General features: G+C 36.2%; 1 protein-coding gene across 1 annotated transcript in view; it reads right to left on the reverse strand.

Annotated features, from left to right (window-relative positions):
* Positions 1-14,113, reverse strand: part of PHYHIPL (phytanoyl-CoA 2-hydroxylase interacting protein like) — an 81,941-nt gene extending 67,828 nt beyond the window's left edge. Inside the window, exon 1 of the mRNA XM_053583879.1 lies at positions 13,750-14,113. Coding sequence (XP_053439854.1) covers positions 13,750-13,855 — 106 coding nt within the window. The 5' untranslated portion in view covers positions 13,856-14,113. The remainder of the gene's footprint in view (positions 1-13,749) is intronic.
* Between the last annotated feature and the right edge of the window lie 12,989 nt (positions 14,114-27,102).

The raw sequence follows: 27,102 nt of genomic DNA on the forward strand, positions 1-27,102 counted from the left end.
GAAATGATAGGCAATAGGGTGGCACCTGTGGCTCAAGGAGTAGGGTGCTGGTCCCATATGCCGGAGGTGGTGAGTTCAAACCCAGCCCCGGCCAAAAAAAAAAAAAGAAAAAGAAATGATAGGCAATAAGCTTTGCAAACTCACAGGTAAATGCCATAAATTCAGCCTTCTATTGTGCTACTGAAATTTGTCAGCAATTAAATTGTCCAATTTAGATTCCTTTGACATGAACTATAAATAGATGCATCTAAAAATGCTACATCTTTGAATTTTCAATGTTTAGTCTAATATATACTTCTTCTCACAAAAATTTCAGAGATAATTTAAGAAACTATTATTTAAGACAACTGAGTTGGTATCAAATTTTATTGACAAATTTTGTCTGTCAAATCCTTCTGAAGGAAACAATGAAGAACACTATAGCGCCGACACAAGACATTGTGGAAAAAATAAGTATTCTCTGATTAATGTGTTTTACAAGTTTAGATTTAGTATTTCAGATTTTCTTAAAGCATGGCACATATATATTTCAAAGGGTAATGAAAATAAGCAAATACACACACACACACACAAAAAAAAACCCATGTTAATAGCATTATACAATGTATCCAGAAAAACATATTTAAGGTTTTCGTTAAAATGTTATAAAACAATAATGAAACTAGGTAGTTTTTGTATGTCAGAAAGTTAAATTTGAAAAGTATGAATATTATAGGCAAAGAGAATAAAGAACATTCTTCAAACTCTAATGAGGATACCAAAGAAAAAGTTCACTGGTTGAGCTACATGAAACCCTACATGAATGCCCTGACAAGTATTTATACAGGTAAAGATAGACTTCTATAACACTTAGTGTAAAATAAAAGTTACAGCAGAAGAAGTTAAATTGTATTTGGTACATTTACCATTATTTCAAATTTACTTACTATAAATTTTATCATTAGAATTTAAATGAGTAAAGTTCTTTAGCAGAATAGTGTTATTTACACTATTTGCAAATATAAGAACCACTGCTTTTTTAGTCACTAGGCTTTCCTTTTTTTAATCACTAAAAACAACAACCAAAAAAACTATACATATCAAGCTAGCAAGTCCCAGAGAAATTAACATCGGATATGCTGAATTATACAAGAAGAAAATACATAAAAATAGGTCCAAACACCAGCCTTAGCACAGCTTGAAAACACAAGAAAACTGTATTGAGTAAATGGAAAGTTCATCTAACCTTACACACAAAGGCTTTGCAAAAAAAAAAAAAAAGTAAGAAAAACCAGACCTTATTTAGGCTAGCATTTAACAAACACTTTAGTAAAAATAATTAGTGAATTTGAGGCAAAAGAAAATCTTGAAAATATATGCTCAGTATATATCTATGCTCAGGAATAGATTTGGTAAAGATACTGGTTTTTCTTTAGGCTCCTAGCACCATTACTTTTCTGCTGATTTGAGTTCCAAGAATTCATTTATCTATGCACTCCAGGTTAAGTTGCTAAGGAGGAAAAAATTAATCCAGTTTATTTCATAGTAAACACAGAAAAACCATACACTTAGTTTTCCTTCCAGCCAAAATAAGGGGGACAAATACATTAGGTACAGAGCTTATGTTCATTATGTTTCTTCCATGTTAACTACCCCAAATAATAATGTCTTGCCCAGTGTACTTATATCAATAGTAATTTTAAAATGATACCAGCATTTTAATTTATTCACACTAATGAGCAGTTCAACAACCTGACATGAGTCTCAAAGACTCACCAGAAAATGAAGGAATATGTAATAACTAAAAAATACAGGCCACTGAGAAACAGCTCAGAAAGGACTACCAAGTTTTCATCTTTATCCTCAAGAGACACAGGTGGTTGTTTCTAACCGCCTTCTGAACATTTCCATCCAGACAGTACACAAATATTTCAAATCTACTTGTCCAGAAACGGCTTTAATAGCTTGTCTTTCAGACTACTCCTACAAATCCTCCAATCAACAATTTCTATTTTATTTGGTGGTGTCAAAAGGTACCCAATCTCTCAATCTAGCAAACATCGCCATCTTTAACTCCTTTGTTGTATCTTACACTATCAGTCTGAGACAACTTTTTGCTTCAGAAATGTTCAATTCCACCCCTAATTTTTATCTACCATATCTTAACAACTCTTTTATCTATAATTGCTGTTTAAGTGGTTAAACTTCCTGAGCTCAGTATCTCAGGTCATTTATCAAATGACTAAAAAAGCAGTGGTTCTATTTATCAAATGCATGCCAGAATACTATATCTAAACACCAAATATCTAATCTCTCCCCTACCTAAGCACTTCTTCAGTCATGCTACCTACAGCCCAACTTCTTCAAGTGTGAACCCTGGATCATTAACATTAGCATCACCTGGAAATGTTGTTAGAAATGCAAATTCTTGGGTTTCATCAGATCTAAGGGTATGGGGCCCAGCAATCTATGTTTTAACGAGCCCTCTAGGTGATAAATTTTGAGAACCACTGACCAATGATTTAGATTTTATTTAACAGAGAGATGATTAAGGGGATTGGCAAATATCATTTAACTTCCTTTTTAATTATTTTAAACTACTGTTATTTGAAAAACTGTAATACAAATAGCACATAGTAAATTATGCTACATTACGTGATTTTTGGTAAACATCAAAATAGAAGTTTGCCTGCCACTTTCCAAAATGGCACTATGTATGAAAAAGGATGGCTCTTTTTCATGTGTATGTGTTTAAATTCAAGCCAGCACATTTTGCTCAAGTACAATTTTACAAACACATGTACTTCCATGCAGAGTTCAAGTAATTGTCTATTTGGCCCTTTCTTGAATCAGAACAAATTAGATTAAGAGTATACTATGAGTCTTGTGTTTCTTCTATTTATGATGAAATTATTCTAACTTTGGAATAAAGGTATACTTTTTCTCAATATAAGCAACAAAATAATTACCTATAAACTAGCAATGTACTCCTAGTTAAAACAGGAAATATTAAAAAAATTAACATGATGTATTGTGACTAATTTGGCTCAACATGTATTAAGTCTGACTATTGATTAGTACCAGTTGACTTTTCAGCTAATATTGACTGCTCTGGCAACTATGTTTAAGATGAAATACATATGCTAGAAGGTCCCAGATATAGTCACTCAAAGCTAAAATACAATGACAGTCATCTGTCGTTAGGATTTACACTGCAGTGATAAACACTGACAAGTTTTCACTGGGTTTTATAAGGTTTTGCAAAATAGTGATATGGTATCTGACAAGTTCCATAATTTTGCAACAAAATATGAAGGGGCTGAAATAATCACAAATCTGACAATTAAAATGTACTCAGAACAAAAGCATCATATTACCTAAGAAAAGCATACATAATTGTGAAAAAAGCTTATGAAATTCTGCATTTCTGATGTTGCAACAACAAATACGTTAAGCCACTGTCAAAAAGCTGAAGTAAAACTTTGGTACATTTCTGAAAATACATTGAATATAAAAATTACTCATCACATACGCCTGACTGATTAATTCAAATGTTGAAATTATGTAAAATATTTCCAATTTAACTGAATGAAAATATGAATATGACATATCCATTTGCAAAAGCTTTTAATAGGCAAATTCAGAAATAGGAAAAAAATATACAATGGAGAAGAAAATTTTAATTTCTAACTCAGTTTTTAACACACTATTAACTAAAGTGTTAGAAAATGTTGAAACAACTACGTTAAGGGAAATAGATAAAATTTTAAATATCCATACTTCCTTCCAGAAAGGTTGTACTAGTTTGCAGTCCCACCAGCAGTGTAAAACTGTTCCCTTCTCTCCACATCCACGCCAGCATCTGCAGTTTTGAGATTTTGTGATGTGGGCCATTCTCACTGGGGTTAGATGATATCTCAGGGTTGTTTTGATTTGCATTTCTCTAATATATAGAGATGATGAACATTTTTTCATGTGTTTGTTAGCCATTCGTGTCATCTTTAGAGAAGGTTCTATTCATGTCCCTTGCCCATTGATATATGGGATTGTTGGCTTTTTTCATGTGGATTAATTTGAGTTCTCTATAGATCCTAGTTATCAAGCTTTTGTCTGATTCAAAATATGCGAATATCCTTTCCCATTCTGTAGGTTGTCTCTTTGCTTTGGTTATTGTCTCCTTAGCTGTACAGAAGCTTTTCAGTTTAATGAAGTCCCATTTGTTTATTTTTGTTGTTGTTGCAATTGCCATGGCAGTCTTCTTCATGAAGTCTTTCCCCAGGCCAATATCTTCCAGTGTTTTTCCTATGCTTTCTTGGAGGATTTTTATTGTTTCATGCCTTAAATTTAAGTCCTTTATCCATTTTGAATCAATTTTTGTGACTGGGGAAAGGTGTGGGTCCAGTTTCAGTCTTTTACATGTAGACATCCAGTTCTCCCAACACCATTTATTGAATAGGGAGTCTTTCCCCCAAGGTATGTTCTTGTTTGGTTTATCGAAGATTAGGTGGTTGTAAGATGTTAGTTTCATTTCTTGGTTTTCAATTCGATTCCAAGTGTCTATGTCTCTGTTTTTGTGCCAGTACCATGCTGTCTTGAGCACTATGGCTTTGTACTACAGACTAAAATCTGGTATGCTGATGCCCCCAGCTTTATTTTTATTACTAAGAACTGCCTTAGCTATACGGGGTTTTTTCCGGTTCCATACAAAACGCAGAATCATTTTTTCCAAATCTTGAAAGTACAATGTTGGTATTTTGATAGGAATGGCATTGAATAGGTAGATTGCTTTGGGAAGTATAGACATTTTAACAATGTTGATTCTGCCCATCCATGAGCATGGTATGTTCTCCCACTTGATCCTGTAATCCCATTACTGGGCATCTACCCAGAAGGAAAAAAATCCTTTTATCATAAGGACACTTGTACTAGACTGTTTACTGCAGCGCAATTTACAACCACCAAAATGTGGAAACAGCCTAAATGCCCACCAACCCAGGAATGGATTAACAAGCTGTGGTATATGTATACCACGGAATACTATTCAGCTATTAAAAAAAATGGAGACTTTACATCCTTCGTATTAACCTAGATGGAAGTGGAAGACATTATTCTTAGTAAAGCATCACAAGAATGGAGAAGCATGAATCCTATGTACTCAATTTTGATATGAGGACAATTAATGACAATTAAGGTTATTGGGGGGAGGAAAAGCAGAAAGAGAGACGGAAGGAGGGAGGTGGGGCCTTGGTGTGTGTCACACCTTATGGGGGCAAGACATGATTGCAAGAGGGACTTTACCTAACAAATGCAATCAGTGTAACCTGGCTTATTGTACCCTCATTGAATCCCCAACAATAAAAAAAAAATAAAAAAAAATTTTAATTCAGGAATGACAGCTCCTATAAAAGTTGTTGATAGATTTCATCACATGAACATTAATATGGATTAAAGATCAGATATCTAGGCATTTCAAAATCATTTTGGATGATCACATACAAACTATACATTAAATTGAAGTTGTTGCATCTTTTTTCCTGAACTAATTGTAATACTACAAATAGGGATTTCAAAATTCAATTTTCATACTAAGCTGGGTGTCCTGAAGCAAAGTAAAAGTATTTTTTTTTTTTGCAGTTTTTGGCCGGGGCTGGGCTTGAACCTGCCACCTCTGGCATATGGGGCTGGTGCCCTACTCCTTTGAGCCACAGGCGCCACCCAAGTAAAAGTATTTTTTAAAACCTCAAGAAATACATTTTTTATTAAAAAAACTTTGATAAATATCTTTCCTAACTTAGGCAAATCAATTTGATTATCTAGCTCTTTAATAAGCTGAAAAAGTCAATTTGAGAATATAATCACAGTATTATCAAGCTTATAAATGCAAATATATTTTCAGTGATGAAATTGATTCTTATAGATTCACCATACAAGTACAATAAATTAATTGTAATGAAATTTTAAGAGATTAACATGAGTATTTTTTTAAATTGTCATCAATAAGAATCTCAAAATGTTACAGATACACTATTTTATCATCAAATAATGATAAAATGAACTGACTGATTAATCTATGCTATTATTTCATTCTGTCTGGAACATTTATTCTTTCATGATTCAACTTTGAAAAAAAAAATCTTACTATTTCTCTGCAAATCTGGAAATATTTATTACATCTAAAAACATCCTAAGAAATAAAAATGCTTTATAACATTGCAATTTGCCACTATTTATTTGTAAGAGCCAGAATTTTCTATATACAATGCAATAACAATACAGAAATAAAGTGGTGAATTTGATAGAAAATAGTAACTTTTAAGAATAACTGCCAACTTAAATTTCCAAACACCGATTGTCTTTATTTGAAAAATTCTGTAATTATGAAATTACAAGATATAAATATACTCATCAAATACTACTTTTTACTCATTAAATGGAGCTCTTAAAAAATATTTTTTAAATAAAGGTTCTCCATGTTAGAAGGCTTGAAATCTAGTAGGAAGATAAATCCAAACAAGCATACTATTACCTAGATATATTTTTCAGCTTAATTTCCCACCAGGCACACTTTTTCCCCCCAGCAATACCAACTGCTATGTATCCCCAGAAAATACATGATTTTATGGTTTTAGATATGCTCTTATTTCTGCTAGAAATGCTCTTCTCCCACTCCTGGTAAAATTTTACATCACTTTTAATACCCAGATAAATGTTGCTTCCCAAATTTAAGACAGAATTAACCACTTTTTCTTCTCACAGCTACTCAGCCCTGTTGCTGTAGCAAGACAGGAGCCATAGACAATGTGTAAACAAATGGGCACAGCTGTATTCCAATAAAATTTTTCTTATGAAAACAGCATTTGACCCAGAGATCATAACTTCCAGACCTCTGATCTACATCATAGATATAACTCTAAAATGCATTTATTAGGAAGCTATCACATAGTAGATACTCGAAAATACGGGATTCTTATTGTTATTTATCATAAGCTTCTAAAATGTTAAAAACTGAGAAATTTGTAAACATCCAGGCTTACGGAAGAGGCATTATTTTTCAAGAGAATCAGAATACACTGAAAATTCTTTTTTGTGCCTTATCTTTTAATAACATATGTCTAGGGAAACTATAAGCCTTTCATACTATTATTAGATAGCAACATTCCCACAGGCTATATAAAAAAAGGACAGATTTATTTATACTATATACATATATTATTTATATATTTATACTATATATATTATTTATATATATAAAATCTCTAATTTATATATATTATTTATATATATAAAATTTCCACAGAGCAGCCTCATTTTAATGAACCACAAATATGGCCCATATAGTCATAATATGACAAACAAAACTAACTGCAATTCTAATTATGATGCTCATTGTTTAACTCACATCGGTCAAGCAACTTCAAAATACAGAGCTCTTGTTTGCCACAACAAACCTGGATTGTGTATTTATTTCATCTTTGGAGTTCAAAGTTAGCCTTCCCCAGGATGTGATCACTCCTTTCCTCCAAACGATAAGATCCAAAGCTCATTAGAGGTCACTCTAAAAGTGAAGTCAAATCCTAACCATTCCTTTTCACTTAAATTCTAGTCTCCTTAGTGAAATACATATTCTAATGAGCAATTCTTCTCCCCATTCTAGAACTCTTTTTCGAAGAACATAAGAATTGATGTTTATTACAAATTTATAAGATGTCGCCTAAGATACCAACACTATCTTTACAGAGATGAATAGAAATCACTATTTCACCATCCTCTCTAATGTTATCAAAAGATTGGTTTTACATAGTTACCATTCTCAAAGTACTATCATAAGATCTTGAGTAGCTTTTGAGATATGGGAAGGAAGAAAAGAAGAGTCAAAAAAAGAATAAAAGCAGGTTCTCTTGCAGGGATCCACACTGAAACAATGGCAAAACAGTATATAATATTCTTCTGAAAATATAGTATCTATGAGAGAGAAAAGGGCCCCTGGAAAAGGGCTTAGGACACACCTAGATATCTGTTGTGACCTAAAATCTGAGATGTTAAAATTTAAACATTACGCTGACATTTTTTTTATTTCCTTTATCTGTTTTTCTTTCCTGTAAATTATTCTTCTGATTTACCAGTCTTGAAAAGTTGGTCCTGATCACTTTCCATTTTGCCTGAAAAATAAATCACAAACTAATTATATTGGATTTCTTTCTCTCCATCTCTCTCTCTCTTTTTTTTTTTTTCATTTTGGAGCCAGAATCTCTCAGTATTTGAGGCTGGCTGGAATGCAATGGTCAGATCACAGCTCAAGGCAACTTCAAACTCCTGAGCTCAAGCCATCCTCTTACCTCAGCCTCTGAATTAGCTAGGACTACAGTCTCATTATATCTAGCTAACATTTTTCTTTTTTTTTTTTTGGAGAGGGGTCTCAAACTCCTGGTCTCAAGTGATCCTCCCTTCTTGGCCTCCCAAAGAATAGTTTGGATTTCTTTTACACTATTTCCAGAGACTATTCTTAACCTATGAAAAACATGCTGAAGCTTTCTACCTATTTTTTTCTGCCCACTCTCCTACTCTTTTACACATTTCTGCTGGAAGTCTTCCCCACACACTGATTTTACTTCTCAGATGTTTGTGTACAAAATATAGCTTGCTCAATAAGAAATTTTAACTACTACCTAGCAATAATTAAATATTTTAAAAAGTTAAAGAATAAGGCATATGTTTTAGTAAAAACAGAATTTCAATAATAAAGGATAAAAATATTAAGAAATTTAAAGAAATGGAAAATAAACCCAAGAAAGAAGCACATTATACAAGGCAAAACTAGAATTGTGCATCTACTAAGGGCAGAGAAGGAAAATCATAAGACCAGAAAACTAGAAACTGGGAGGATTATGCTTGCTGCAATAAGTGATGCAGCTGCTATTATCAATGAAGCCCAGGAAAAAAAACACAAAAGTAATCAGGAAAGCATATTCACATAAATTAGAAGAAAAAGAAATATTAGGCCTAAAGTAAAAGGGAATATCAAGTGATTTGTAAGTTTTCTAAACAATCAATAGTGTGAATTTATGACCAGCCTACTTTACCAACAAAGCAAACTGCCAGTGTTACTACTTAAGACACATCAGTCATCCTACCACTGGAGGGAGTCTGGTCACATAAACTTTGATGTGACTTTTACTGGAGTAACTTCTTGGTCTTCCCTGGTAATGAATACATTAGAACTTCTACCAAGAATATGAACTGGTTTAACATAATCTGGTGGTTTTAAAGCTTTTTGTTTCTTTTATTTTTTATTTTGTTTCATACTAATAAAAATTTACAGTATCTCTATAGTCATATCTGGGTTGAATAAATTAATCCAGAGGTCACATGTCCTGATACAGAACTATCCTTGGAAAAAATACAGAAAAACATTGTAAATTAAGAACAGAGAAGGGCTGTGAGGCAAATGCCAAGCCAGAGTAGGTATCAAGCTCACAAGGCATATTTTTATATTTGCTGTTTTTCAACAGCAAACAGAAGATTTCAACTAGAAGCTGAAAATAGCTTTTTGGACTAAGGTTGAAAAGAATATTATTGATAAGATGTTAAAACAGAACAAGAGATGAAAGTACTATAAACAATGATTATTAAATATGCTATTTTTTAAAATTCAAATTTACAGATTCCATTAATTACTCATGAAATTGAAGTGATTTCCTAACTAAACAACACATAAGCAAAATTATGAAAAACAACAAAGATCTAAAGAGCAAAAAACCCCAAAGAAATACAAGTCAGTTGTTCAACTCAAGAATATATGTAGAGAATAATATTCTATTCAATATAATAATTATTACTCTTTTATATCAAGACTTGTGACAAATAGTATATAAGAAATATTTTATTTGCTTATTTCAACAATCCTACAGGATTGACATTATTTTATCCATTTTACATAAGAAAGCTTAAAACTAAAAAGGTTAATTAATTTGTGGTTAAATATCAAGAATCAATGTTCTAACAGTTTGGTTTAATCTAAAATGGTATTATCATTATACTATACTGCATGTCAGTGAGACTGAGTAATGACTACCTTACACTCTTGTAATAAAGACTATTAAAGATAATAGTTATGAATAGTCCTCCTAGATGTTTTCTTCAGAAAATGTCATTAAGAATTATTTAATATACCTCAGTGCCACTAAGTATTTACTTTGTTTCCAAAGTTAAAATCTATTTAATTCACGTCAATAAGCATAAAGAAGGTGTCAATTGATTTACAATTTTAATAGATATGATAAAGTCCACATTCAAAGTAATCTATCACTTTAAATATATAAAAGGGAGAAAACCTTTTTTCTTTTTCTCCACAGGACTATTGTTAAAGACAAAGACAGGAAAAAATGTCAATTTCTGCCTGTGTAATTTCTTTAAAATATTTTTCTTGCTGACTAGTATCATAAACCCCATAAACCACATCTACAGTCATAAAATGCCCTAATCATAGAAATAATAATTGTGAAAGCTAGGAAGCCTTGGGGGTAGATTTAATTGCTATGAAACAAGTTAATTTTCTATTTTCCTCTTCATTATAACAAGGGTAAGGGAGCTTATATAGATGTAAGACAATATGTAGACAAATCTTTCCCGTCAGCAAGGGAAACGTGTTCCAGTATCAGTGATACTTCCAGACGAGAAATTGTTTTTCTCCTTCAATTTTTTTTGAAAAGTCATAATGAAATTACATTATGCATGCAACTTCAGTATACTTCAGTGCAGCAGAGATGGAGGAACAGAAATCTCTTCTACTTGATTAGGAATTAGTAGAAACTACTAGATCTATATCTCCAGAAGGTTTTCTAATAGCCTATCCAGAATCCTCATTTTGAACTACAAGTACACACCTAGGCAGGGACCATGCCCTAGTAACCAAAACACACATGCCTAGAAGATACTATCCATGAGGTAATGTGTGAGTACATAAGAATCCTTTTTATTAATTAAAAATCTAGTTATATAAGCATGTGGACTCTAACTCATATTCTTCAGGCTATTCAATAATTTGAGAAACTATGAAAAAAAGAAACGTGAATTCTTACTGAGAATGCAAAACATCAATTTATAGGAAAATAGCCAAGTAACAGACAAAAACATAAAAAACCCAAGGAAAACAAGAGAGACATATAGGTATGTTTACCAGCAGCTATAGTTCTTTGTCATTACAATATGTAAACCATCATAAAATTAAAAACATTTATGAGTGGAGAGGGTAAAGGAAATAAGAAAATCCACACTTAACAACCATAATATAGTTTTCCCCTAGTCTATTTCATTCTGCCAAGGAATTGCTGTTTCTCTCACTTTTTAAATCACCAAATTAACAGTAAAGAAAAATAAAGTGAGAAAATTAAAAATAAGACAAATGTATTTCTATCACAAAATTATGAAAATATAGTAAGCACATAAACATATCTTCTGCCATATATTCTTTCACATTCTTGTCTATATATTTATAAATGAGACATTAGAGGAAAGAAAGGGAAAGGAAGTGAAAGGGAAGAAGTGAAGGGAGCAAACAGCATCAAGCTTAAAATTCCTCCATCAAAAATGATTCCAAATAAGGTCTGATTGATTAATAAAAAACTTTATAAACTGTTACGTAAAAATGTTATCCCCCCAAACTATTCCTATGAAGCCAACTTAATACTTTTGGAATTGACATGTAAGATAGGATCACACAAAATATTAAGCATGTAACACCATCACTAAATGTATTTCCAAATTTTTCCACATCTTCTAATAGAAGAGTCAGCCCTTCATGTTCATTGGCATAAACTATTTTGCAAAATAAAATCCTATTTAGTCTATGTTAAAGTAACTAGAAATCTGAAAATAGTGATTTTAATTTTCACAGATACTGCTTAGTGCCAACATCCCTCCAAAGTTAAAAATTACATAATTTACTCATTTTGCAGGATTCATAATGCAAAAACAGAAAGAACTAAAAACTATTACCAGAACAAAACAGCTACTACTCTAGGAGAAAAGACCACAGTAAACACAGCAAACACAGCATTAATTTTTATTAACTATTTAATCTAACTATTTTAATCTATTAACTCTGTGAACTTTAACTTCCCTAATACCTTTGCGACACACGGTAAATGCAATTTTAAGTACATATTACTGGGTTCCAAAGAATAATAAAGAAGTGCCCATTCCCAATTACTACAGAAATGAGCCTTTGACAAATTAAGTAAATAAAAATGAAATCTACTTTTATTAGATTTTGAGTTTTCTCTTGACTCGATCTAAGAAAATAAAAATACTTATAATTTACAATAGTAACATCACAGAAAATCATTTTATGAAAGTATGTAAACTAAAATCTAAATGATGCATGTGATATGTTAAAAATAATCTTTAGGGTCTAATCACCCAAGCTTATATATGGAATAGCAAATGATGAATTTTTTAGATGGCACAAATATGTGCACCTACTATCCTGGTGACCAAAATAGACTTAAGAATACAGGATAAATAAGCTGTCTCTGTAAGAGTATCGATTTATTCACACTACGTCTGTTTCGGATTAAAGTGGCTTTTGTTTTTCCAAGTTTGAATTTTGTTTTTATTAAGTTTGTATAAATAGAAAATTTACTAATAATCAGAAACTGGGTGCTCACTTGACCTAAACGTACTGAACAGCAATACCTAACCAAGTTATTATCATTTGAGACCTTTGCTCCCTATTTGGATTATACTGATAAAATGTATGACCTTACTCTGAGCATATCAGTGTCTAACTTTGGCTAAAAAATGCTGTACAATCATTACCTCTACATACAGTTAAATATTAACTGCATTTATAATCAAAAGTGTTCAGGGCCATCTTTACAACACGCAAATTGTTTTTCCTTTGTCAGATGCAGAAATTTACAATTATTTGGCCAACCGATTACTAACCAGATGACTTCTTTGCAAATGAAGTTTTATTCCACATTACTGCAATAGCATTCACTCTCCAACCAGTCCAACTAACACAGAAGCTAACTACTCACACTGCAGGGAGTACTGGCCTGTATCTGTAACACTCAGACCTGTGTTCAATCAATGTCTCTCTTCAGGAGACTGCCAACTTTAACAATAGAATCAACGATACACCGTCAACACACAATGGTCCTTACTCGCCACCCATTCCCAGCCACCGCAGATACATTAGGCCAATTCCTGCACAGATTTTTGACAGACTCAAAACCAAGAACCTTGTGTCTGTCCTTGGTGCTGAAATGTACTGGCTTTTATTCCTGCTCCTTCACTAAAAAAATGTCATCTGATGCCAATTTGAGAAGATAAAATGACTTCTTAATTGAGGGAGTCTGATGATAGGCGGTTTAAAAAAGGAAATGGTAACTTTCAAGACTGAGACTGCTAACTAGTGTGTCGGGGAGAAGGTGCTGCTAGAAACATCCAGAGGGCATATTCCCTCGGTGCCAGGAGACCCAGGAAATCCGGACTGCGGCAAAGATCGGAAACGCCCGGTCGGGGCAGCAACTACTGGCGGGAACGCCGGGCGGGCGAGGGCGGCGAGGGGCGCCGCGGTCGCGACCACCGCCACTTTCCGCACCGAGCTGCGAGCCCCGGGGTCCTTTTGTTTCTAGGGTAAAGGTAGGGCCGGTGGGCGGAGGGGAGCCCGCACTTGCATTTACTTGCACAGGGGGGACAACAAAAGACCCCACCGCCCAAACGGACGGGCTCTGTCCCTCTCCTCACCATCCCGGCCGCTCTTACCGTCCCGGTCGCACAGCTGAATGGCCTCCAGGCTGAGGTTTTTGATCACCTCCTCACAGGGGCTGGTGGGGCTGTTGAGGGCATGATCCAGGCGCGGCACCTCCATTTTTCCAACCCCTTTCTCAAGCCCACCTGCTTAGTATCCAGGCTCCCTCCGCGGGCCGGATGGGCAAGAAAGGTGAGAAAGGGAGGAGGAGTGGCGGAGGGAGGGGAGGGCGCCGGGGACGCGGCGCTGAAGGACCGAGGCTGAGCCTCGAAGCGAGTCGTGGCCAAGGCGACTGCCGGGCAGCAGCTCCGGTGAATGTGCGGCTCTGAGAGACCGAGCGGGACCCGGCGCGAGGGCGGGAGGCGCGCGTTCCCGGCGGGGAGGGGACGCAGCGCGCGGGGAACGTGAGGGAGAAGGCGCGGCGCGCGCACGCGCGCGGGAGGACGCGCCCACCTGCTGGCGCGCGGCGCCCCTTCTCCTCCCCCTTTCAGCGCGCTTGAGCCTCGGCCTGCCCCAGAGCCAAGGCTGAGGCAGCCTCGCGCGTGAGGCGTCCGACGCCCGAGTGCGCGGCAACGGCGGGCTGGCGCCAGGGAGGCTGTGGGGGCCGCGCGCGCGCCTCGCTTTCTTTTCTGGTGAAGGCGATTTGGCGTTTTCTCTTTGCTCACAGTGTCAGGCGGAGCCGCGTTGGCACTGAGGTGTCTTAACCAGGAGGCGAGGGCGAGCGGGTTAGTTGTTCATCAAAGACTGCAAATGAAAAGTAAGAGCCCAGACTGTATCACGGTGTTGGAGCCAGAGCGCTCCCTTCCCCTCTCAAGGTCCCGGGCTGTGCGCTGCCTGGACCCTACCAGCTCAACCTGAGCGGATTACCCGGGAGTGGGGGTGGTGGGGCGGTTAGGCACAGCGTTTCGGGCACCCGAAGGAGGAGCAAACAAGGAAACTCATTACCGCCGGGAAGGTGAGGGCATGAGAAGATGCTAGCTAGCCTGCTAAAAAGGCAGCAGACATGCTTCGAGGCCAACAGCCACTTAGCCCGCCTTCTTAGCTCTCATTCATTCCGGCATTCGGCAGATGACTATTAAAGGCTCGCCCTGTGCCAGACATCGTTGTGGGCGCTAATGAAGGGAGGATAAACAGCACCTGCTCTCATGAAAGGAATCTTTGCTACAATAGAAAATGAAGATTGATTTGTGCTTCCTCAAGCTACCCTAAACTTGTGCCCCCATTGCTTTTAATGACACTTAAGATTCTGCAGCGCACTTACTGGATGTGTAAATTTTTAAAAAATAAACAGAGTGGTCACACACTATTGACCTCTGTGCACATTTGCTTCTAGTTTTTATTTTTGTTACTATCTCAGGACCAAAAATAGTGCCTCTCCTTTTCTCAGAGTGTATGCTTGTTGTAAATTAAAGTTACTTTTTATTGATTTTATAATTTAGAACAAATGTTAACTAATAAGCAACAATTTACATATAGATAGATTGCTATATGCTACCCTTTCTAGTCACTTCCAGTTAGCCATAACATGACTAAGTCTAGTTGATTCATCACAGCAAATGGAATGACCAGCTTGAGCCTTGAAAAATAAGCCTGTGAAAAAATTTGGCCCAATAGCATGTTAATAAAAATGAAAGATAATTAGGTACCTTAAGTGAAATGTCCTCATTATGAACTTAGTAGTGAGGAAGATGGATCTTTTTGAAGTTTCAAAGAATTCTTATGTTAATGTATGGGTGTCCCCAAGGAGAAGGTAAATTATTTCCTATTAAGAAATATCGCAAGGGGATATTTATTGATGATTTTTCTGGGTTTGAAAGTTTGACTCTGTAGGACTAAAAATTGATACCGCTAGTGCAATCACAGTAGAGCAGTAAATTGGAGCAGAGTAGTCTCCAATTATAATCTTGAAAATTGTAGACTAAAATAACAATTGACTGATAAGTGAGAAATATGCATATAATTAAAGCTGTAACTCATACAATATGTATTAAGCACCTGCTATGTACAAGACAATGTGCTGCATGTTAGAAATTTGGAGTTCAAATCTCTAAGAAAAAATAGACATTGGAAAAGTAAAAGTATGATGGTATTAAGAAAGAGGAAGTATGGGAGCTTTTGGAAGCATATACAGGGGTTATAACCTAGTTTGGATTGTCAAGAAAACCTCCAAAATATTAAGGGAATGGGCAATTATTGAAAGGCTTTAAATAGGGAATTAGCAAGATCAGATTTATAGGCTAGAATGTTTGTGTAATTGGAAAGGGGGTGAAGTTTTGAGAAACAGACCTTTTCAATCCAAGGCAGTTTTCTGCTGAGTATTTGGATTATTACATACAAAATACCCAAAGGGTTTAATATTTAATGTTTGATATCCAAGTTAGGATTTTTAGGCATCAAATCAAGGCATTGTCAAGAGGTTGTTTATAGTCTAACTTATTAAAATTAGACCTAATGGACCAAATGATAGTTTCTCCTCTTGGCAAAGACAAGATAATTTAGTCTGTTATAAAGGCTAAGGCCAGAGATTGATATAGGAAGTTGGTTGTGATGATATAGGTAAAGTAGAAGAAAATCCTTCTCTCTTTCACTCAGGGAATTATGGAAAAGGGGTAGAAGAGCTCAGGAAAGGCAACCAAAAACATTTTTTACTCACTCCCACCTTGAGGATGGGGCTAAGGAATTGTGGCTCTTTAGTAATACCCAGATTGGTATAGGAAAACTCAAGGACAAAGAAATTTCTTTCCCAGTTCTCAGATCTCTGGGAGGATATCTTTTGGTCAGGCTGAGTAGGGACCACATTCAAGCAACCTTGAACAGAGCACCATGATTAGGCAGAAACAGGGTAGTGTATATTTCCAGAACTGATGAAAGTTTCTCTGTACTCAGAAAGTAGCCAAGTTGAGAGCTAGCACACTTGCTAGGAAGCAAGATATCAAAAGAGCAAGGTGGTTTTTTAGCAAAGCCTGTAGGGTTGACTTTCTAAAGTAGGTATTTCTAAAGTGCCAAAGAGATGAGACATATCAGTCATACTGTCTTTAGTTACCAGTTTCAAGTGAAAGACCAGAAGCAATTAGGCATACAAGGGATGGTTTCTAAGGGATGTCACCTTAGAAACCATAGGAGGCAGAAGGCATCATTCAAAGCCAAAGACCTTTTATCCCAATGCCTCAAGGGTAATGGAAGCTTTCTTCTGATTTTCCAAGATACCATCTAAAATAGGATGTGGGTGAAAAGTTGGAAATCTTAAGAGACTGAGAATCTTAACTAATGAAGTTGAAGTTTACCAAAGGAACTGATTAAAATATTGATTGAACCCAAGTTCCTAGATTAGAGTAAAAATACATTATTTCCCCTCTTCTGTTTCTCATGAATGAGATTTCATGAGGATCACCAAATCGATTTTAGATAAAGTAAAAATTCTACCATTTTATATCTAAGTTGCAGTATGAGTAATTATAGTCACCATACACTTAACATCACTTAATTGTTAGCTTGAGGTATCTACCATTGTAGTCAAAATCCTATCAATCATTCAAGCCCCAACTCAAATGGCACATTCCACGTAAAAATTCTTCTTCTAAAACCCATTTTGCTTTATTTCCATAATATATCTTAAAGATATAACCCCACTATGATTTATAAGTTATTTGTATACATGAAGAATCAGACTCAAATTTTACAAGGACCTTAATTATATTTTAATTAAATACCTTATTCAGTGTCGAAGCCATTAACAAGTTATTTACTTCTTATGGGAAGCTCCTGTGGCTCAAGGAGTAGGGTGCTAGCCCCATATACCAGAGGTGGTGGGTTCAAACCCAGCCCCGGCCAAAAAAAAAAAAAACAAGTTATTTACTTATTAATAAATAGTAAATTAAAGTCTTCATGAAGTAATCCAAAGTCTTCCTCATTCTGTGCCCAAACATTGCCTCTTATAAGAGCATACAAAGACCTTAATTTTACCCTCTGTTGGTAAAAAACAATAATCCTTCCACCTGTTGCCCATATTTATATTCGAATCTCTGGGTGGGTACTCCTAGTTCTTTCAAACATTTGTAATATCACATTGTTTTGAGTCTATCACTCAGGACACTTTGCTCTGGATAGCTCCAATTTTTCTAAGAATCCATAGGTAAACACACCAGGTATGGAAGTAAAATAAGAATATAAGGGAAAACACATTAAGTTATCACCATCTTTGCTCTATGTGCCAGACCTCTTGTAATTCATCCCAGGAGCACATTAATTTTTTTGGCAGTAATATCTGAACAGACATTTCTCAAGACATACAAATTGTCAACAAGGGGCGGCGCCTGTGGCTCAACGGGTAGGGCGCCGGTCCCATATGCCGGAGGTGGCGGGTTCAAGCCCAGCCCCGGCCAAAAAAAAAAAAAAGAAAACAAATTGTCAACAAGTATATGAAAAAATGCTCAAAATTATTAATCATCAGAGAAATACACATTAAAATGACGATGAGATACCACTTCACAGCAAGTAAAAGGACCACTATCAATAAGATGAAAGATAATGCGTGTTGGAGAGGATATGGAGAAAAGGAAACCCTTGTACATCGTTGGTGGGAATGTAAATTAGTACAATCTTTACAGAAAACAGCATAAGGGTTCTTTCAAAAACTAAAAATAGGACTACCATATGACCCAGCAATCCCCCTGTTAGGTATATCCCCAAAGGAATGATTCAGTACCTTGTAGTACTCCCAAGTTCCTTGCAGGATTATTCACAATAGACAGGATATGGAAACAACCTAAGTGTTGATGCATGAATGGACAAGGAAAATATGGTGGGAGTTAGGGTGTTTGTGTGTGTGTAAAATATCTCTAAGAAAGGTGATGCAGTCATTTGCAATACCATGGATGAATCTTGAGGAAATTATGCCAAGTGAAATAAACCAGACATAGAAAGAAAAATACTGCATGATCTTACTTACATGTAGAGCCTAAAAAGAAGTCAAATTAATAGTACCAGAGTGGTTACCACGACCTGCTGGTTGGGTGAAAAGAGAAGAAATTGGTCAAAGAGTACAAACCTTCAGCTGTAACATGAATGAGTACTGGAGTCCTAAATGGTCAGCATGGTGGCTATAGTTAATAACAATGAGTTGTATACTTGAAATTTGCTAAGGTAGTAGATCTCAAATGTTTTCACCACACACATATACGGTAACTATGAGTTGAAAGATATGTTGATTAGCTGGCTTGTAGGTAATTTCACAACGTATGCATATTTCAAAATATCACATTGTAAATTCTAAATATACATAATTTTTATTTGTGGGTCATACCTCAATAGAGCTGGAAAAACATAAATTATTTCTAATGATCTCACCCCCTCTTTTCTGGGGATAAGGGAATGAAGGCACAGTACAGTTTCTCATTTGCTTTTTCCTTTAGTTCAGTAGGTAAAACATGCCACTTGTTCCCTCACTTGTGCCCCCTATTCAGGAGAGAAGTTGTATGCAGGAGAGTTGTCTTCCTGTTTTTCTTCTTCAGCCTTTCTCTTTTTTCTGATTCCTGTCTTTACACGTTGTTTAAAAATTGCTTTGACTTTTAAAATTATCCTACTTGAACTAAATAGTTGCTGTCTAGTTTCTTAATATCCTAATGTATTTAAGAAACTCATTGTAAAATATGAAATGCTATCAAAGTGTTGTTCATTGCTTCCATTTATTTTAAATACTCATACAACTTATCATCCATTTTCAGCATGTCATTTGGATTTGGTAAGATTTTAAAATCACCAAATATAAAGACCTTTTACTACCTGCACCCTCTTTGATACTTCAGCAGTTTATTCGTGCTGAACTTTTGTAGTGTTAAACTCTACTGGATTTCTTCCTACTTGTGTGCTTAAGTTTATCAACTCCAGCTTCTGTGATGCTCCCTTGAGTGTAGGTGTTCTTTGAAGTTCAACCTTTGACATTATGTTCTTTTCTGTTTAAAGCTATTTCCTCTGAGAATTCATGCATTCTTATGAATTTTAATCTTCTTTTAATGTTTAAATTCTCACCCCTATTGTCAAATTCCTATTTCAAATCCAAAACTCTAAACAAATCCATTCCTAATTGTGTAATGAACATTTTAATCTACATTCCTGTAATCATTTCTAATAATCAACTCCTCCCCCAAACTGATTTCCTTTTCTAATTTCCCCCATTATAGTTACTGACAGCATTATTTTTCAGTCACCTCATATCACTCAACTTTTTGATTTTCTCTCTTCTTTTTCATATCAAACTATCGTCAAAACCATTACAATTTTGCACTATTTCTTGGACATTTGGCTTTTCCTGAATTACTAGAAGTACTACTACCATATTAGGTTTTCATAATTTTGGTCAGATTATGGAAATTACCACGTATATAGTCCTCCTACCTCTCTTCTTTAATCTATGCTACTATGAATACCAACCCAGTAAAATCAGAACTTGCTCAATAATTTATAATGGCTATCTATTTTTGTTCTACAATTAATGTGAAGCTGCTGAAGAATTTTAGGCAGGTATATGACAATTACAAAGCAGTTATAAGAAGATTAATCTGCCGTTGTTTCATAGACTGAATGGAATTGAGGTAAACTGGAGTTTACCAGGAGATTATTATAGTTTAGAACATGCCAAAAAATATAAGGTATTATAGACTGAGACAGTATAATTGTGGAAGGAAAGGAAACAATGGATTTCAGAGAGTGCTGTAACACTATTGTGTTTCTCAGATTTTTTTTATTATATGTGTCTTTATTGTGATGAAGTATGAAATATAAAGCATAATGCAAAGATTTAAAAGTTTAAAAACATGCCACATACAAGCATAAAATGAACAAACGTCAGTGATTTCATTCAATTCATAAATAGTAAAGAAACTAGTAAAACATTAAGACTGGTTCAGAGAAATGGGCATGAATATAACCAATAAAGAATTTTGAAATAGACTTTGAGAGAAGATGGCGGCCGAGTAACAGCTTCCTTGCATCTGGGCACCGTGAGTCTGGGGAGATAGGACTCCAGGCATCTCTGGCTGGTGAGATCTGCCTATCATCACCCCTGAGAGGATACAGGGAGTCAGCGAGAGACTTCTGGACCCCAAGAGCAGGACTAAAACAATGGAAAAATGGCAAGTGGTCGCATGTGTTCAATCCGTCTAAACCCACCCACAACTGTAAGTTCAGTAGCAGCGAGACTGCAAACCAGAAAGGCCTTACCTGTGAACTGTTTTGGTGTCTTTGGACTTGGCACTCAGTTGAACTGCCTTGGGGAGAGCCTGAGTGGGAGTGCGGAGAACTTTGGCCGGTGTCTAGGGCCCCAGTCTGAGCCACTGAGCCAGACAGAGCTAATAGTGTTTGGCTGTGGGTCACAGGGAGCCATTGTGAGTGATATGCCCCGGCAAGCTCCGCCCTCAGGGTCGCAGAGCTAGAATCGGGTGGGAGCTGGTAACCCAGCGACCAAGTAGCCTAAGGGTGGGGTCTGAGCCGCCTTGCATCCCTAACCCTCAGGGGCAGAGTGAGACCGCTTTTGGCACACTGGGTAAGTGGATAGCCACTTCAGCAGTGATTCCAGCGACAAGCACTTTCCTGGGAAAGCTTCTGCTCAGCAAGTATACAAGTTCAAAGTGTCTTTTAAGTGGGCTGAAGAGAGATTTAGGGTGTCTACCTGCTGGGGTTTGAGAAATCAGCAGCCTCCAGTCGTATCAGAACTGTGATTAACACCTCATACCCCAGAAGACCACGTGTTGCCCAGACAATATTCAATAACATATACATACTTCTTTGTTTTTGGTTGTGTTTTTGTTTGTTTTTTCTGTTTTTTTGTTTATTTTGATGTTGTTGATGTTGTTTTGTTTTTTAATTTCAACCTTTTCTATACAGGTACTTTTTCTTTCTCAATTTTTCTAGTTTAATTATAATTTCCCATTGCTGCCTTTTTAAATAACTAAAACTTCATTTTTGCTAGTGTTTCTACTGCTACTATTTGGTTTTACACCCAATTTTATCCTGTAAAGTTTTCTGTTTGCTTGTTTTGGTTTGATTTATAGCATTTTTGTCTTTCCTCTGTACTTGGTGGAGGTGGGGTACTGTGTCTGATCAGGTCAGCAAAGAGCTGCTGACCTCAAGGGAACCACACAAGTGGGCACCCCCAGAAGGTGGGGTTTTTTTAAGGTTGTGTCAAAGTACCCTACTGTACACCTATATTGCTCTGTCTCCCTCTTTCTGTGCCTCTCTTCTTTTTGTCATAATTCCTTTTACCCACCCCCTCTCCTTTCTCTATTTTTCTTTTTTTTTTTTTCTTATCACTCGGTCTTCCTTTCTTTCATCCCTTTTTTGCTCTTCAACCTTCTCACCCTTCTGGTCCTGTAACCCTTAGTCCACTGGCACGAGAACTTAAAGAGAAAGAGGAAGTGAAAGGAAAATTAGGGTAAGGAAACAGATAAAAGAAATCACTCAGGAGGAAGAATCAGCAGAAAACTCCAGGCAACATGAAGAACCAGTCCAGAACAACCCCGCCAAGGGAACATAGGTAGCTATTGCAGATGATTCCACCTATAAACAAATGCTAGGAATGACAGAAAGGGAATTTAGAATACACATGTTGAAAACAATGGGAAATGATGGAAACAATGAAGGAAACTGCTAATAAAGTGGAAAATAACCAAAAGGAAATCCAAAAACAGAATCAAATAAGAGATGAACGATATGAAGAATATAAAAAGGATATCGCAGAGTTGAAGGAACTGAAACAGTCAATTAGGGAACTTAAAGATGCAATGGAAAGTATCAGCAACAGGTTAGACCATGCAGAAGAAAGAATTTCAGAGGTAGAAGACAAAGTTCTTGAGATAACTCAAATAGTAAAAGAGGCAGAAAAGAAGAGAGAGAAAGCAGAACGTTCACTGTCAGAATTATGGGACTTTATGAAGCGTTCCAACATACGAGTTATAGGAATTCCAGAAGGGGAAGAAGAATGTCCCAGAGGAATGGAAGCCATACTAGAGAATATTATAAAAGAAAATTTCCCATATATCAGCAAAAATTCTGACACACTGCTTTCAGAGGGCTATCGGACCCCAGGTCGCCTCAACTCTAACCGAGCTTCTCCAAGACACATTGTGATGAACCTGTCCAAAGTCAAGACAAAAGAAAAGATTCTGCAAGCTGCCAGGAGTAAGCGCCAGTTGACCTACAGGGGCAAATCCATCAGAGTGACAACGGACTTCTCTAATGACACTTTCCAAGCAAGAAGACTGTACCCTGCTAAGCTAAGCTTCAAAATTGACAGAAAAATCAAATCATTTACGGATATACAAACATTGAGGAAATTCGCTACAACAAGACCAGCTCTACAGGAAATACTTCAACCTATTCTGCGCACTGACCACCACGATGGATCAGCAGCAAAGTAAGAACTCAGAAATTAAAGGACAGAACCTAACCTCCACAGTGATGCAAAAGATAAAACTAAGCAATGGACTCTCACAAAATAAGATGAATAGAATACTACCACACTTATCAATTATCTCAATAAATGTTAATGGCTTGAATTCCCCACTGAAGAGACATAGATTGGTTGACTGGATTAAAAAATACAAGCCATCCATTTGCTGTCTGCAAGAAACACACCTGGCTTCAAAAGACAAATTAAAGCTCTGAGTCAAGGGTTGGAAGACAATTTTTCAGGCAAATGGAATTCAGAAGAAAAGAGGAGTTGCAATCTTATTTTCAGATACATGTGGATTTAAAGCAACTAAAGTCAAAAAAGGCAAAGATGGTCACTTTATCTTTGTCAAGGGAAAAATACAACAAGAAGACGTTTCAATTCTAAATACTTATGCACCCAATTTAAATGCTCCCAGATTCTTGAAACAGACCTTACTCAGTCTGAGCAATATGATATCTGATAATACCATAATAACAGGGGACTTTAACACTCCTCTTACATAGCTGCACAGATCCTCTAAATAGAAATTAAACAAAGATATAAGAGATTTAAATGAGACCCTAGAACAACTGTGCTTCATAGACGCATATAGAACACTCCACCCGAAAGATAAAGAATATACATTCTTCTCATCACCCCATGGAACATTCTCCAAAATTGATCATATCCTGGGACACAAAACAAATATCAACAGAATCAAAAGAATTGAAATTTTACCTTGTATCTTCTCAGACCATAAGGCACTAAAGGTGGAACTTAACTCTAACAAAAACGCTCGACCCCACCCAAAGGCATGGAAATTAAACAATCTTCTGTTGAATAACAGATGGGTACAGGAAGAAATAAAACAGAAAATCATTAACTTCCTTGAGCATAACAACAATGAAGACACAAGCTACCACAACCTGTGGGATACTGCAAAAGCAGTTTTGAGAGGAAAATTCATCGCTTTAGATGCCTACATTTGAAAAACAGAAAGAGAGCGCATCAACAATCTCACAAGAGATCTTATGGAATTGGAAAAAGAAGAACAATCTAAGCCTAAACTCAGTAGAAGAAAAGAAATATCCAAAATCAAGTCAGAGATCAATGAAATTGAAAACAAAAGAATCATTCAGAAAATTAATGAAACAAGGAGTTGGTTTTCTGAAAAAATAAATAAAATAGATAAACCATTGGCCAGACTAACGAGGAATAGAAAAGTAAAATCTCTAGTAACCTCAATCAGAAATGATAAAGGAAAAATAACAACTGATCCCACAGAGATACAAGAGATCATCTCTGAATACTACCAGAAACTCTATACCCAGACATTTGACAATGTGAAGGAAATGGATCAATATTTGGAATCACACCCTCTCCCTAGACTCAGCCAGGAAGAAATAGAGCTCCTGAACAGACCAATTTCAAGCACTGAGATCAAAGAAACAATAAAAAATCTTCCAACCAAAAAATGCCCTGGTCCAGATGGCTTCACTCCAGAATTCTATCAAACCTTCAAGGAAGAGCTTATTCCTGTACTGCAGAAATTATTCCAAAAAATTGAGGAAGAAGGAATCTTCCCCAACACCTTCCATGAAGCAAACATCAACCTGATACCAAAACCAGGAAAAGATCCAACCAAAAAGGAGAATTTCAGACCAATCTCACTCATGAATATAGATGCAAAAATTCTCAACAAAATCCTAGCCAATAGATTACAGCTTATCATCAAAAGAGTTATTCATCATGATCAAGTAGGCTTCATCCCAGGGATGCAAGGCTGGTTTAACATACGCAAGTCCATAAACGTTATCCACCATATTAACAGAGGCAAAAACAAAGATCATATGATCCTCTCAATAGATGCAGAAAAAGCATTTGATAAAATCCAGCATCCTTTTCTAATTAGAACACTGAAGAGTATAGGCATAGGTGGCACATTTCTAAAACTGATTGAAGCTATCTATGACAAACCCACAGCCAATATTTTACTGAATGGAGTAAAACTGAAAGCTTTTCCTCTTAAAACTGGAACCAGACAAGGTTGTCCTCTGTCACCTTTACTATTCAACGTAGTGCTGGAAGTTCTAGCCAATACAATTAGGCAAGACAAGGAAATAAAGGGAATCCAAATGGGAGCAGAGGAGGTCAAACTCTCCCTCTTTGCTGACGACCTGATCTTATACTTAGAGAACCCCAAAGACTCAACCACAAGACTCCTAGAAGTCATCAAAAAATACAGTAATGTTTCAGGATATAAAATCAATGTCTACAAGTCAGTAGCCTTTGTATACACCAATAACAGTCAAGATGAGAAGCTAATTAAGGACACAACTCCCTTCACCATAGTTTCAAAGAAAATGAAATACCTAGAAATATACCTAACGAAGGAGGTGAAGGCCCTCTGTAAAGAAAACTATGAAATCCTCAGAAAGGAAATAGCAGAGGATATTAACAAATGGAAGAACATACCATGCTCATGGATGAGCAGAATCAACAATATTAAAATGTCTATACTTCCCAAAGCAATCTACCTATTCAATGCCATTCCTATCAAAATACCAACATCATACTTTCAAGATTTGGAGAAAATGATTCTGCGTTTTGTATGGAACCGGAAAAAAACCCGTATAGCTAACGCATTTCTTAGTAATAAAAATAAAGCTGGGGGCAACAGCATAGCAGATTTTAGTCTGTACTACAAAGCCATAGTGGTCAAGACAGCATGGTACTGGCACAAAAACAGAGACATAGACACTTGGAATCGAATTGAAAACCAAAAAATGAAACTAACATCTTACAACCACCTAATCTTCGATAAACCAAACAAGAACATATCTTGGAGGAAAGACTCCCTATTCAATAAATGGTGTTGGGAGAACTGGATGTCTACATGTAAAAGACTGAAACTGGACCCACACCTTTCCCCACTCACAAAAATTGACTCAAGATGGATAAAGGACTTAAATTTAAGGCATGAAACAAACAAAAAAAATCCTCCAAGGAAGCATAGGAAAAACACTGGAAGATATTGGCCTGGGGAAAGACTTCATGAAGTAGACTGCCATGGCAATTGCAACAACAACAAAAATAAACAAATGGGACTTCATTAAACTGAAAAGCTTCTGTACAGCTAAGGAGACAATAACCAAAGCAAAGAGACAACCTACACCATGGGAAAGGATATTTGCATATTTTCAATCAGACAAAAGCTTGATAACTAGGATCTATAGAGAACTCAAATTAATCCACATGAAAAAAGCCAACAATCCCATATATCAATGGGCAAGAGACATGAATAGAACCTTCTCTAAAGATGACAGACGAATGGCTAACAAACACATGAAAAAATGTTCATCATCTCTATATATTAGAGAAATGCAAATCAAAACAACCCTGAGATATCATCTAACCCCAGTGAGAATGGCCCACATCACAAAATCTCAAAACTGCAGATGCTGGCGTGGATGTGGAGAGAAGGGAACACTTTTACACTGCCGGTGGGACTGCAAACTAGTACAACCTTTCTGGAAGGAAGTATGGAGAAACCTCAAAGCGCTCAAGCTAGACCTCCCATTTGATCCTGCAATCCCATTACTGGGCATCTACCCAGAAGGAAAAAAATCCTTTTATCATAAGGACACTTGTACTAGACTGTTTATTGCAGCTCAATTTACAATCGCCAAAATGTGGAAACAGCCTAAATGCCCACCAACCCAGGAATGGATTAACAAGCTGTGGTATATGTATACCATGGAATACTATTCAGCCATTAAAAAAAATGGAGACTTTACATCCTTTGTATTAACCTGGATGGAAGTGGAAGACATTATTCTTAGTAAGGCATCACAAGAATGGAGAAGCATGAATCCTATGTACTCAATTTTGATATGAGGACAATTAATGACAATTAAGGTTATGGGGGGGGAAGCAGAAA

The sequence above is a fragment of the Nycticebus coucang genome, chromosome 3 (genome assembly GCF_027406575.1).
Source record: "Nycticebus coucang isolate mNycCou1 chromosome 3, mNycCou1.pri, whole genome shotgun sequence".
Lineage (NCBI taxonomy): Eukaryota > Metazoa > Chordata > Mammalia > Primates > Lorisidae > Nycticebus > Nycticebus coucang.